This window comes from Haplochromis burtoni, unplaced genomic scaffold (genome assembly GCF_018398535.1).
Source record: "Haplochromis burtoni strain Fernald_Lab_line unplaced genomic scaffold, NCSU_Asbu1 Contig_122, whole genome shotgun sequence".
NCBI lineage: Eukaryota > Metazoa > Chordata > Actinopteri > Cichliformes > Cichlidae > Haplochromis > Haplochromis burtoni.
Window position 1 is genome coordinate 1,689,802 of NW_024582483.1, and position 14,313 is coordinate 1,704,114.

General features: G+C 41.3%; 1 protein-coding gene across 16 annotated transcripts in view; it reads right to left on the minus strand.

Annotated features, from left to right (window-relative positions):
- Positions 1-204: 204 nt before the first annotated feature.
- The window catches only part of sorbs2a (sorbin and SH3 domain containing 2a), a 49,255-nt gene continuing 35,146 nt past the window's right edge, over positions 205-14,313 (minus strand). For 7 of the 16 annotated variants that reach the window (XM_042223889.1, XM_042223886.1, XM_042223891.1 and 4 more), the window contains 12 exons: positions 12,389-14,221; positions 10,850-10,926; positions 10,519-10,616; positions 10,018-10,132; positions 9,779-9,907; positions 8,999-9,193; positions 7,311-8,351; positions 6,004-6,465; positions 5,456-5,536; positions 5,100-5,137; positions 3,734-3,840; positions 205-2,355 (listed from right to left, as the gene is read on the minus strand). In XM_042223889.1, coding sequence (XP_042079823.1) covers positions 2,294-2,355; positions 3,734-3,840; positions 5,100-5,137; positions 5,456-5,536; positions 6,004-6,465; positions 7,311-8,351; positions 8,999-9,193; positions 9,779-9,907; positions 10,018-10,132; positions 10,519-10,616; positions 10,850-10,926; positions 12,389-14,221 — 4,238 coding nt within the window. In that variant the 3' untranslated portion in view covers positions 205-2,293. The remainder of the gene's footprint in view (positions 2,356-3,733; positions 3,841-5,099; positions 5,138-5,455; positions 5,537-6,003; positions 6,466-7,310; positions 8,352-8,998; positions 9,194-9,778; positions 9,908-10,017; positions 10,133-10,518; positions 10,617-10,849; positions 10,927-12,388; positions 14,222-14,313) is intronic. The other 9 variants (XM_042223887.1, XM_042223902.1, XM_042223901.1 and 6 more) reach the window with 4 other exon arrangements.

Below are 14,313 nucleotides of genomic sequence, written 5' to 3' on the forward strand. Positions count from 1 at the left end.
CGATGCAAACCGCTTTGCAGTTTTTAAATTCTGCTTGACGTCAAAAGTGAATATTAATTCACGCGTGTGTCCTGTGACCTTCTGGTAGGAGAGGATTTATGCCAGGGATTTCTAGATTTCTGCCTATGGCACCTGAGATTTTCATTTCAGGTGGATGACATAATCTTTTTCTGTTGAGCTGAAAGAAAAAAAAATGTTGGAATATTTGATCTACCAGCTGGATTTTATTAGCAATACAGCCCCTTAAAATCATCCAACAAGTCCTACAAGAAATACTCAGGTCCAAGAGTGTGCATTGAGTTCAATAATAACATGAATAACATAAGATTTACACTTTCATACACGTATAAACATATCAGCAATCAAATTCATCTCCTTGCTTCGAATTTGTTCTTACGCTCGTATCAAAGGCAGACAGAGGGCCTAACGTTTAAACACTGAACACTTTGTATGTTCTCTGCACACTTTCATACACTTTCTAAACTACATATGCATAAATTATTCTTTTTGTTTTTGCATCACAGGTTTACATATACATGGCTATTAAATTAGTGAGCTGGATTTAAGGCAGCGATCACCAACTCTACTCGGTCTACCTACAGTAAATTCACTTTAAATACCCCACCAACGTAAAAACGACGAACTGGAGCAAAGAAAATCCTACGAGCCCGGCTACACGAGACGTTCTCAGAAGAATGCGGGTTAGCACCACTGATGATGCGAAATGGAAAGAAAGAGGAAACCAAACGTGATGGTGGATGAGAAAAAGCCGACTTTATAAAGCAAGTGGATGTTGGCCATTTTACAGCTCGCATACAAAAACAAAAAAGGCTTACAAAAACACGACACGCTCACACTCGCACACAGTGAACTCACGCCGGCTGAAATGGTGAATGACAGAGAGTGACGTGAAGGACAGTGAATGATAAAATATTTTAAGGTGCTTTTACATCGTTTTGTTGTCAGTGTCCATTCTTTGTGAAGAAAACAAAACAGAGATCAGTTACTGAGAACGACACGCTAAGATGGAAATTGCCAATCATTTCACAACAGTACACACATGAGTAATGACACACTACCCACTCACTCTGACAACAGCTATAAAAGATCCAACAGCAGTTCTGTGATTTCCAAAGGTTTTCAAAATTCCCGTCCTGTATCTGACTTAAATAAATTCATCATAAAACAACAGTAAGTTCTTTTTAGCCCATTAACCATTGTGTTTTTGTTTTTCTGTAATCACTCAGAACCTGGACTTTGAATAATGATGACCATAAAATAACAATCATTCAAATGTAAGTTAGGTACTGTTAAAATATGCTTTAAAAAAATCCCAAAAAAACAATGTGGTGCTCCGTTCTTTCTAAAAATCATCGTATAACACAGTGAGACCAGCCTTCGTCTTCTAATAAATATAATACCTAAAAAAGGTCAGTAACCTTTCTGCATACACTTTCAACACACTCCTCTCCCCCGAAGCCAGGCGCAGTCAAAATGACCTCTGCTGTGTAAAATCTGAAGTGAGGTTAAAAAAAGAAACCAAAGAGATTGTTTGTGATCAAGTTCAGTAAAAGTGCTTCAATTCTAACGTGAAAATAACTGAACAGCAACAACGTGTTTACTAATCTGGAGCTAAGTCTGTGATAGTGTTTTTCTTCACGTCTGCAGTATTTAAACTTATTGTTCATTTTATTAAATAATATCCCCCAAAGTAAAACAAAAAAACATTTGCTGAACCATCCTTTTACCTGGCATGATGATGCAACACGTTGGCTCCTAATTTGCCAAAACACATCTGGCCTCTGACACAATACTGCTTTCCTTTAACACTCTCTGCACTAAATCTTTGTGGAGACATCTGTAAATAAACACTGAAGTTAACTATAAGTGATTTAAATTTTGAGTTACTGGAGAAAAAAAAAAAGGTATTCTTGGTGATCTTAATGTCCTTAAACAACTGAAACAGAAAGGAAAGCATCACTGCAGATATACTTCCGTTATTGTCAAAAGTCAAAGGTCACTGGGTGCAGCACAAATCTTCGGTTCTCCATAATAGAAAAATAAGGGTAAAAAGATAAGTTTAAAAAAATGCGTTATTACTTTATAGAAGTCTTCCATTAAAGATGGCTAGTTAGAGCTAAGTATTTTGTCTGTGTGAAGCTGACAAGCCACACACATACACGCAAACACAAACGTGTGCTGCAGGTCTTTGTTGATGTCCTGCGGGTGCTGTGCTGAGGAGGGCGATGAACGGGTCATAGAAAGGGGCGGGGTCAGCGGGAGTTTGGAATCATTATAGCTGCTTCACGTAGTTTCCTGGGAAGGTTCCAAACAACTTGCTCCTTCGAGAGGTCCCTTCACAAACACAGAACAATGAAAGGAAACTGTCAGGGCTGAAACACGACTATGGCACAAATGTCAGCTGTAGTCTAGAAATCTGCCAACTGTGGAGATTCAGAACTACACCAACATTTAAGCAGGTTTCATTTTTGAAAAACAAAGAAATGACACTTAATCTGTGCTCAGCTGTGAGGGATATGGTTGTTTTGTCTTCTCCCACAGTCAGTGCTGAAGCCACACTGACATCTAGTGGTGTGTCTAGTTTTTCTACATTTTTATGCTTTAGTTTTCCTCTATTTTTTAGAAGATTTTAGGTCGTGTTTGTCTTTACACCCTGACTTTAGACATTAAATTAAGGAGGGGGTCCAAAGTTGGTGTTCTCAAATCACATTAATTTCATGGTCCATTCGGTCCATTGTAACTGACTAAACCTTTAACTCATACATTAGTAATGGTTAAAAAGCTAGAAACCAGCACAAACACAACAGGAAAAAATAACAAACAAAAGCACAAAATGCACTGTATAAAGTGTAAAAGTTCCTTGAGGTAAATTCTGTGATTTTTGTGAGTATCTATAAAATTATATCGATTTTTTTGATATATACAGTGGTGGACAGAGTTATCAAATTCCTAATTTAACTGAAAGTAGTTCAGCATTTTATTGGAGTCATTATCAAGTTAAACATTGACTGTATTTATTTTCTGCATTCTTCCTGCTTATTCAGTCAGTGCGCTCATTTCTGCTTCATTTATTATGACAATGATCTACGTCTTGCTGGTACTTCCTTAATTCTTTGTGCCACAGATTGAACAAAGTGCTGTGGAAACATTCCTCAGAGATTCCAATCCACATTGGCACAATGACATCAACAACCTGCATGCTGCAGCAGAAATCATTTTTTCAATCTTCTGATGTCCAATTTTTCTGAGCCCATGTAAATGGTAGCATCGGTTTCCTGTTTTTAGTTAACAGGAGTGGGTCCCTGTATGGTCTTCTGCTGCTCTTTGTATTCAGAGATGCTCTTCTGCATAACTTGATTATAATGAGTGGTTATTTTAGTTACTGCTGACCTCCTATTAGTTGGAAACAGTCTGGCCATTTTCTATTTTTCAGGCTGTTCTGCAGAGATGGTTATTTGGGAAAATCCTGTAAATTTTCATCAGGTCCTCCTGATCATTACTACATGCCTAAATTCATTGAGATGCTGCCATGTGACTGGATGATTAGATTTTATACATTTATAGAAGAGGCAGGCAAGTGTAACAATATAATTCTACTACTTTATACACTTATATAGTGATAAACTCACTTTTAGTTCATCATGTGTTTGGCTCAATGCGTTTTGTATTTCTATCTCTATTACTTTTGTTGGCTGATGTCTGTTCATCTTACCAACAAACCAGCCATCATCGCACTTCTCCATCACATCAACGACGTCTCCCTCCCGCAGCTCCAGCTCATCCTCATTGCGAGGCATGTAGTTGTACAGCGCCTGGTACCTGGGTTGGAAAAGATTTGATTTTTATTCTTTGGCAAGTATTTCTTCACTGTTAAGCAGAGATGGGCAGTAACGCATAATCTGATTACTTTTTTCAAGTAACGAGTAAAGTAAGGGATTACTATTGCAAAAACGGTAATTAGATTACAGTTACTTTCCCGTAGGAACGCTGCGTTACTAAAACCGTGATTTTTTTGCGAGAATGTCTCACGACAGTGACGTAAGCGAGTGCGCCGTTAGTGACAACAGCTGTGTGCAGATCAACAATGGATCACATATCGATTGTGGGAGAGAGTATGAGCGTGCAGCGTTTAAAGCGTGGAAGTACTGACCTTACTTTGAGTTTGATTCCATAAAAAGTGACAAAAACATTAGCGTCCATCGTGCGTGGGAAGAAAACTTCTTTTTACAGCGAAAAAAACCCCTAAACTTCCAAGCAAGCACCGAGTGCAGCAACGACGTAATGGGAAACTCACAGAGAAACTCGCGGATTCTTCACACTGACCGCGGCACACCTGCACCAGGGTAAACCTCCGCCTACCGCAGTCCTGCTTTACAGGTGAAAATAGAGCAACAGGACCGCTGAGTCTTTGACTTTATTTATTTTCTGCTGTGTTTTACTTGCATCTATTTGAAAGAGTGAGTGTAAACACAAAAAATATTTTATTTTATGTGCTGGAATGTGCAGAAAATAGGTTTAAATGTTAAACTAATTTATTCAAGTCAGAGAATGTTGCATATAATTAAATTTTTGCTTGATGCATAAAGTTAAAAGATTAAAACTATAAAACAAGTTTTAAAAAGAGACTTTTCCATTTGATTACATTTTGTATGATGGATTATGTCAGAAAAAGTAGAATTGGGCTGAAAGATCTATCGCTTTATCACCTCTTCAGGTTGTAAATCGTGTTTTTAAAAAGTAACTAAGTAACTAAGTAATTAATTACTTTTGAAAATAAGTAATCAGTAAAGTAACGGGATTACTTTTTTTGGGGAAGTAATCAGTAATTAGTTACTGATTACTTTTTTCAAGTAACTTGACCAACACTGCATCTATAAACAGGTCAATCTGTTGATGGATCACAGTGGGTGTACGAAGGGCTGGCGTGAGTAACGAAAGGAAGCACACAGACGCACACGCAAACACACACCAACACACACACACACACACACACACACACACACACACACACACCTTTTAAAGCACAGAGAAAGATGTTAATAGCAATTCAAAAAAAAAATAAAAATCATACTACTTACGGATCTCCTCCACCGTGGAGTGCATCCTGTACTGACCGCTGAGTTTTAGAGACAAAGAGAGAAACACAAATGATTAACACAAATTTGTGTTTTGCCATTTGTGGAGCTTTTGTTTAGTGTTTGAGGAGAAAAGATTTTAGCAAGTTTTTTTGCTCTAAGATACTTTTGATTTTTATCTTCTCACAAAGTGAAATTATAAATCATCATATGACAAAAGAACAAAAAGAAATGAACCAAAAAAAGCATACTGTAGCACGTTATCAGTCATGAATGATATGGTTATTCCCAACATCTCCCTCCTGCACAGAGACAGGAGTGCACTATGAGCATGGTTGAATGAAGACATGCCCCCCTACCCTTCGACCTCTAACGGGTGACAGATAGGACCTCCGGGACAAGATGGGGCTACGAGGGGGTTTACCACCAACAATTGGATCCTGCTTAACAGGCAGAAAGACCAGAAGCAACACACCTATAATCTTTAACAGTAACCAACAGCAACCTCGACTCTGAGCTCTGCACACAGACAGAGAGTCTAAAGACATGCTGTAAAACATCATCAACATGCTGATGTCAATAAAAAGCCTCCTAATCACAACACAGTACAGTTACAGCTCACAACTCTATTACCAGTATTCAAGCATGTATTCTGCTGCCTCTAAAATCATCAGCTGGGTACTTACATGTTAATATAATGAGAATTAGTGCCTGAAACTAACAGTACTGCTTGCATTGCATCTATAAATCTGATTATAAATTGTAATTAATCTTTGATATATATAACCAATCAGTTACTTCTCAATTCAGTTCACGTCTTAGTAGTTAGAGAAATACACTATTATGAGAGTTCTTATCATCCTCATCACCACAAATCAACGGCATACTCGTTACATGCCAGCTTTACCTTCACCTTAGGCGACCTACGTCCTTGATGTGGTACAGTTGGGGCAGTGGGGGGACAGCGCTGAGTGGAGGGTGGAGGGGCAATGTTAGCGGGAGGAAGGGGAAAATTTGGCTCTGAGATGGGACATGTCGTGACCGGACTAGAAAGAAAAGGATAGCTTGAGGGGTGAGAGACAGACCGCTGAGAGGGATCGTCTGGAGGGAAGTGGAGGGGAGGTGTTGAGACAGATGGAGAAATTGGAGGCAGCAGTGACGTTGTGAGCTGAGGAAGGGACGGAGGACGAGGGGAGGCATGGTCACAGGAAGGGACGATACTACGATTGTGCTGCTGTTGTGTGTGGGAGAAAGAGGATGAAGGGCAAGCAGAGGAAAAAGAAGTGGAAAGCAGGGAGGTCACAGGGGGTGGTGTGGAGGGGGAGGAGGGACCATTGTGGGGAAACTGAGTAGATGGAGACACTTCAGCCTACGGGGTAAAGACACACATGTGAATACTAAAGTGTAATCACGGGATGAGCTGTTCTGTTTGTGATTTACTAAACCCCAGACGGGACATGGAGGAAAGTATAATATCTATATCTATCTATCTATCTATCTATCTATCTATCTATCTATCTATCTATCTATCTATCTATATATATATATATATATAAAAAAACAATCTTGTGATAAGTATCCTAATTAACAAAAATATATCCACTAGTTTCCACTGAGTATGAGATGTTTCCAAAAAATCTTGTGATCAGTGTTGAATGGAAATAAGAACACAAGTCTATAATGCGCCCTAGACTAGACTAGACTAGATAACAATAATAAAAATAATGTATTATTTTTTAAATCAGATGCCAAAAATAACACAATTTAAAAAAAAACTGGAAAGAGAACTCAAGTGCCTCTTGAACACTAAATACACCCCCCACCCCAAAAAAACAAACAAACAAACAAACAAACAAAAAAAACCCTGGGTGTACTGCACCTACAGGAGCTGCTCGGCCATGGAAACCAATGCCAAGAAGCTCCTGGTGAACAGTTTCTATGCTGATGTTAATGCCAGAAGAGGTTTGGAGCTCTGCAGTTAATGAGTCAGCATAGTGCTAGCGACTTATACGCACTATGCGCCTCAGCATTTGCAGTCGCGCAGCAGGAGATGGGAGAAAACAAAACAAAACATAAAAAACGGACGATGGGACACACTTGCTAATTTTGGCGGGGAATGACATCATACAGTATATTAACTTAATTCCTCAATGTCCCTTCTAAGGCCCTATAGCATTTCCAAACTCAACAGATGTAGTGCACACCATGCTGTACCTGTGGGCTGTGCATCTGATTTAAAACTCTAACATCCTGCTCTTTCTCACTTCTAGCTTCATCGTCTTCTTCAATGAACAACTCAGTGTATTCCTTTGCTTGTACTGACGGTGGTCTATGTGAGTCAAAACGTTGCCCATTCACATTTTTTGACTGCTCTCCCCACGAAACACATAGGGGCTCCATTGTTACAGGCTTGTGAAGCTGCACCGCTAACTGAAAGCTGCCTGTTGAGTTGCTTGCAGGAGTGACCGCTGGGGGCTTTACGTCCGACTGATGGGATTCTTCCGCTTTTAATGGGAAGAGCCTGCTTTGGGACTTTTTGGTCAGCTTAGCTGCTGAAGAATCGACTGGAGATGATCTCAAAACATCACCATCATCTGTGCTGCTGGAACCATCCAAAAACATGCACAACAGCTCATCATAAGGGTCTTTGACTTGCAGTTTAGTGTCCGGGGTTTCCCTGCTTTTGTTTACTCGTACTGTGGATTTGTGCTCTTGTGCAGGAGGTGTGGCTGATTTTATCGGCTCTGATAAAACCTCAGGCGTAGTAATTCCTAAGTTTGAGTCTTCCTCAGTGATATGCAGTCCTCTGCCACAGTTATATTGAAATGAAGAGTCAGGCAGTGGAGAGGTTAATGAGAAATGGGGGTCTGGAGGAGGAGGAGTAGGGGGGGAGATGGGTGAGACAGCTGTGGTGTGACCTAAACTGAGGTTTGCCTCTTTAAAAGTGGGCGTTCTGGAAAATTCTTTGCAGGCTGTGGTTGCTAGGGATGACAAGGTGAAACTTTTTTGTGGCTGTGCAGATGAGAGTGCTTTGGGCTCTTGAGCCTTTAGGAGAGATGCAAGGTCAGAGGGGAGAGGAGGCGGTGTGGGCGGCAGAGGGGTGTTCGTGAGGGAGCGAGCTTGAGTGGATGCTGACGGCTCCACTGTGAGGGACAGCCACTCGGTGGTGATGGCTTGCAGGTCAAGGCTTCTCAAAGAGGGGTGAGGGGAGGGGGGTTTGTGGGTGGTGGGTGGTGGAGGTGGATGATAGAAAGGCTCCATGAAAATAAAGCAAAAAAAGAAGGAACAGTGGGTGATTTATGAAACTAGAACAGAGACGTGCTGTGTGTTTTTATGTACGTTTTGACTCTTCAAGGTAGAACAGAAGACTTATTATAGTTAAAGTATTCACTAATTACTAGACTACCGTTACACCAGAGGGACGTTTTGGATCTTTATTTTCTTTTTATTTGGGGTGCAAGTTGATAACCAACAGCTTTTTTTAAGATGAAGAAATACCCTCCAAAATCACATCTTAATGAATTTATGAAGCCCCTGAAAGAGATGCATTATTTACATTATTGCACTGTCGTACAGTCAAGTAAAGTTTATTTATAGAGCGCATTTGAAAATAAACAGTGTCCTCTGTAATAAACTTTGACTATACATACATCCCATACAACTGTGAGGAAAACTGCATAAAACAGGAAATAAAGAGACCATCACACAAACACGTGATTTTAAACAGTAACAATGTAATTTAACAATAATTAGGCTCTGATTACTTATAACTTTGATAAAATAAATAATAAAAGCCAAGTTCAAGTATAACTTAATCAATATCTTCAAGGCACAAATCTGATCTGAAGTTGCTCTATTGTTTTTTGTGGCTTGACGAGTAAGCAGGCTCTAGACTCTCTTACCTTGACGGGTGTGGAGCTTGGTGTCCTGTTGCTGGGGTAACCATGTGGATCTATGTGATGGGCGGAGCTTTTGGATGGAGATCGTTTGACAAGGTCAACGTAGGACACAGGAAAGATCCCCTGTTTGGTTGTGTCTGGGATCTTCCCCTCATACCAATTCTGATCCACCTGCCTTATCACAATCACTCTCTCACCCTGCACACATCAGACACACCAACAACACACAAACAAGGCACTTAGCTGCAAATCGGGAACGGTGGAATGAACAGGACCCCACAGCAGGTCCTCTCACACTTACTTAAACCACAATGTGGCCTTTTTCCCCATGTAATCTTACATCATTTTGTCCCACTCTTCTTAACGGCGTTGCTTCAGTTCTTTGTCATCAATTTATGCGCATATCATTATGCACTTTCTTGCTTTTGACTCAATCATTGTAACACATTGATTCTTTTCTTTTTCAGCCTTTATGTTATAAATTTGTTGCTGTGCTTAAGATCATTGTCCTGTTGCATGGCTCAGTTTTGGCCTAGCTTTAGGCCTCAAATCTGATATGAATAGAGGAATTTATACAATATGTCTGCTTTATCAAACTGCATTTGATTAGAAGTTCCTTCCTATGGAACAGAGAATACCGGGAATTTAGTTCTTCAGAGGACTGCATTTTTTTTTACTACAATTTAGTAACATCTTTACCTTTAGATATAACTGCAAAAGCCAGCACTTCAAATATTTAAATCAATGACAAAAACATTATAAACATGCTTTAAGTTGAAATACCTTTCTCAGTGACAACTCCACGTTAGTATCAGCGTTAAAGTTGTAGCGGGCCACTGCCTCTCCAATCTCTCTGACATGTGCTGGAGGAGGAGGACGGATTGGCTGCTGCTTCTCTGAAGACGGCATCTTCTGTAAATGTGTGAAAAATGGTGTAAACCTGTATGCGTGTCATGTTGGAGGAGATGCATATTCAAATACAACCAAGCCATATTCAGACCAGAAATCAGCAGCCGACTTACCTCTACATATGCTATAGGGAATATTCCCACTCGCCCACGGTGTTCTCCTTCATACCAGTTGTTATCTATCTGCCTGATGATGTTCACTGCATCACCCTTTTTAAATGTCAGCTCCCTGTAACACAGTTTTATGAGTGAAGGGCCTCTGCATGCATCTTTCATCCACTGCATGGACATAACATAGCAGCTGAACAAGACACGGCGACTTCTGCAGCACGAGCATCGGTGACAAAATGTCAGCCAGGAAAGCAAAATAATATAAGTAATAAGAGCAAAATAATAAGAGACAGCAATGCAGAAAGCAGCTTTATTCATGCATACATCTAAAAGAAAAAACCCCCATCAGATTATGGTGGTAAGGTGTTATACTGGTATACATGAAAGCAATATTACAACTACAAAATGTAAATAAAGGACATTGAGTTTGCGGACGTGCAGTTAGATGTCTGCGTTCTTAGACTCGGCTCTCTCACGCGTGCACTCTAAGCTTGTTGTACTCACTTGCTCGTTTGTGCCTTAAAATCATAAATGGCTCTTGCAGGTTGTTTCTGATGGAGGAGAGAGAACAGAATAAGTTGTGTCATCTGTTTATGGGAGACCTAAAAGAGTGGAGTGAGAGAAAGAAAGCCCACAAGCATTACCAGGTATATGAAACACGTATGTAACATAATTATTTTGAATTTTTAAGAATAAATAGAAATATCAATGTGCTACAGAACTGGGAAATTAAAGACAAAGACGTTACCCTTTTGAGCACATTGATTACATGTTATTTGAGAGAAATGCACCGTGTATAAATGTGTTAAGTGCACCACCAGTTCCAATGTTGTACCTCTCTGTCAGGAGTGGGTCTTCTGTTCTGGGGTGTGTGGCGTCCATCCAGTGTGGAACTCCTGGAGATGTCCTGGTCTGTGATTAGCAGAGACACATGAAAAGGTTCACAGGAGTTACTAAGCGAACATGCCACATCACCTACAATACAAAGTGTGATCTGGGAAACAGTGATGATGCCACTCAAACAGGTAAATGAGGGAATGGAAGCTTGGGTCATAAACAGGTGTGTTTTATTTGTTTTTCATTGGAGAAAACAAGGTGATTGGACAACAGCACAAATAGACACATGCGATGCTACAAAATACCCGGAAAACAAAATGAAACACGGGGAATACAGAGCAAAAAAATATGGCAAACAACAAAAACGTAGGATCAAAAGGATTACGGGAAAGAAAATGACCTGGTAATAATGCGATAACTATAAATAAATGTTTGAAACAGACAAATGATACAAGAAAAACAAAATGCATTAAAAAAAAAAAGGAACATTCACAACAATTTACCCCAAACATCAACCTTGTCTCTTAGAAGTTATATTTCTTTACAAATAAACTGAAATAACAAATTCAGTTTGAAGGAAACTGTAACCAGATTATTATTTCTTACTCTGAACATGAAAGTAGATTTTTTGAACACATTCACTGACAACACATTTAAAACAAAAGTGTCTGATCAATATCCACCTGAAGTAACTACACATCCTGTTCTGTTTTGTGATTTGAGACACAAAACAAGCTTTATCACTGCCTAAACCCAACTATAAATTCAAGTCTACACGTAAACCTCGGCTTCTGGTGAGAGAATTCAATTATTTGTATAGCCAAACTCCAAAATCCAGTTAATGACTCGTTCATTAGGAGCCTAAAAGTAAGGTGTAAAGAAATATTACATCTTTGAGACAGGATTACAGAGCAATATACTGTAAATTCTCAAATATCTGTCTTCCAAAATTGCAGAAAACAAAGCCAGCATTTGAAACAATCCCTCTCCTGTTTCAAACCCTTTTCATCAGTGCTAAAACAGACTTATTATACTTGGACCATGTTATTTGTATCCCTCACTGTACTTTTGTACTATTTCACTGTAATAGTTCAGCTTCTCCACTGTTTTCTTCATCTGTTAATTGAGGATCTGCCAATAAAACTCCACATTCTGTGCAGTGTTTCAAATTAAAGCAGAAGCACTGTCCTCTTATTTTACTAAAAAAAAATAGCAGGAAGCTTCACTCACATTAACTTAACAAAATAAACAAATAGCCAGATTTGTCTTGAGAATTTACAGTAAATGGGTCTTAATCAATGCCATACAATTAAACAGAAAAGCATGGTAATGGAAGTGTCGGCAGATCAATGAGGAGAACTGGGCAACGAGTGCAGACAAAACTGAAAGAGACACTGAGATAAATGTAAGTGGATGTATATGTGCCTTCGTGTATTTCTGCTTGTATGCATGCATGTATTTGTTGTGAAACACACTCATGTTAAGTGACTGCTAAGTGTAGTGTGTATCTGAGGTGTTACATGTGTGTTATTTCCACCTGAGTAACAGAGACCATTTCCATTGCCCTGCTCCTCTCCATAATCATTGTTGTTTGAGGTCTCCAACTGTCGTCCATAACAGGCACTGATTGGTGACTGTATCCGTGGTGACTGTAACCGTGGTGTTGAGGGCTCTCCTCTATATGAGGCATACCCAGTGGGGCTACTGTCTGGGTACAACGATGCAGAGGAGTGACCGCCGTGCCAACACCCCCTCCTTCCCCGCAACGAGGAGCTGCGTTCTGGCACATTTGGCAGCAGTTCTGCCAAGATTCTTCTCAGAATGCTATCATCAGGTGCCCGAGGATTTCTGTGGCCTCTCTCTGCTTGAATGTGCTCATATATGTCTCTCAAGGCTGCATCTAGCGCTTCGTAAATTGCCTGTTTAGACTTGGGTCTGCTACCTCGACCTCCGCCCCCACTGCATCTTCTAGAGGTAGGTGGTGAGCCCTTTTTCCTGCGGAAAGGCACTGGACTGACCAGGAAGGCCAGCTTGGACATCGATTGCTGGGATTGTGAGCTCTGGTTTTGGGAATGGCTGCTGCGGGTCTGCTGTGAAGGTCTCTGGTGCTCCTGTCGCGCGCGTTCCCGCTCATGACGTATCATGGTTGTGAAACGGGTGTATGAAGCCGGGCAGCGGCCTTTGCAGGTGCTGATGAGATGGCGGTGTTGGTAGCCTTGGCTCTGGCCAAGACTCTGGTGACCAGGATGATGGTGGTGATGGTGGTGGTGGTGACGGAGGTGGTGGTGATGGTGGTGGAGGGTGGAAGAGCCGTATAGGCTCTCAGAGGAGGTTAGTGAGCAATGGTCAAAGTCACTCTCACTGCAAAATGACGAGCCTTCAACCTGAATGAAGTCACTGAGGTCAGAGGCAACAGCGTCTTGTTCACTGTCAGAATAGTCTGGGTTGGCTTGGGGGCCTTGGAGAACAGGAGGAGCGGGGAAGGACCGTCCACGCCCGGGGTCTGGTCCAACACGAGGCTGTCCCTCAGGGGGGCTACGAGGTCGGTGTAAGTGATCCATGGTTTGAGGTACTGTTCCACTGTTTCCATTGTTGTCTTCTTCCAGTAAAGACTCTATTGAAAAACGGCGTTTTGGATAACTGGGTGTGACACCACCACCACTGCTAGCTCGAGATGATGAGCCACCTGGTGTAGTGGTGCCTGAAGGCACCTCGCCATCACCCAAGTTAGGCATGGATTTGGATTTCTGAATAAGACGCTCATATTCAGAAATGCGGTTTGGCACCATATCACGTGGCACTTCCACACCCCAGGAGGGTGTCCAAGGAGAGAGGCGATGCCGAAGCAGATGAGGCTGACGCTCTAGATCCAGGATGCGCGCACGGACCGACCGGATGACTTCAGATGGAATTAGCTGAGCTCTGTCGATCTGGTGCATCTTTCGATAGAGCTGGAGAAAGCCCGGCGAGTCGTGTGCTCGTCGTCGATGGAGACGGGGTAATGAACGAGTAGATGATGATACTGTGGAGAGATTTCCATCGCATACCAGTGACCCAGCACTCTCTGAGCGGGTAGCATTTCGTCCACCCGAGCTAGAACGCCCATCGTTGAGTAGGTCATCACAACTGCGTGACTTTAGCTTGGCAGGAGAAGCTGGCGCTTCCTCTGCACTGCTCCACGTCTCAGCATTCTGGCGTTTTGTCTGCCAGCTGTTCTTACAACAGACAGACTGTTTGGAGGAAGAGCTGCCATCTTGGCTGCCATCCTCATTTGAATTGAGAGGGTCAGATGGGACTGGGGGAACAAAGGGCTGCTGATAAGGACCTGGAGAGGTCAAACTGTTTGAATACATGCTGCATGCGTCCCCACCTTTTAGATGTCCAATAGAGAGCAGCGTGGTGAGAGAGAAGAAGGAGGAAAGCAAGTTAAGAAATAATACCCAGCAAAACAGTAGAAGAGCT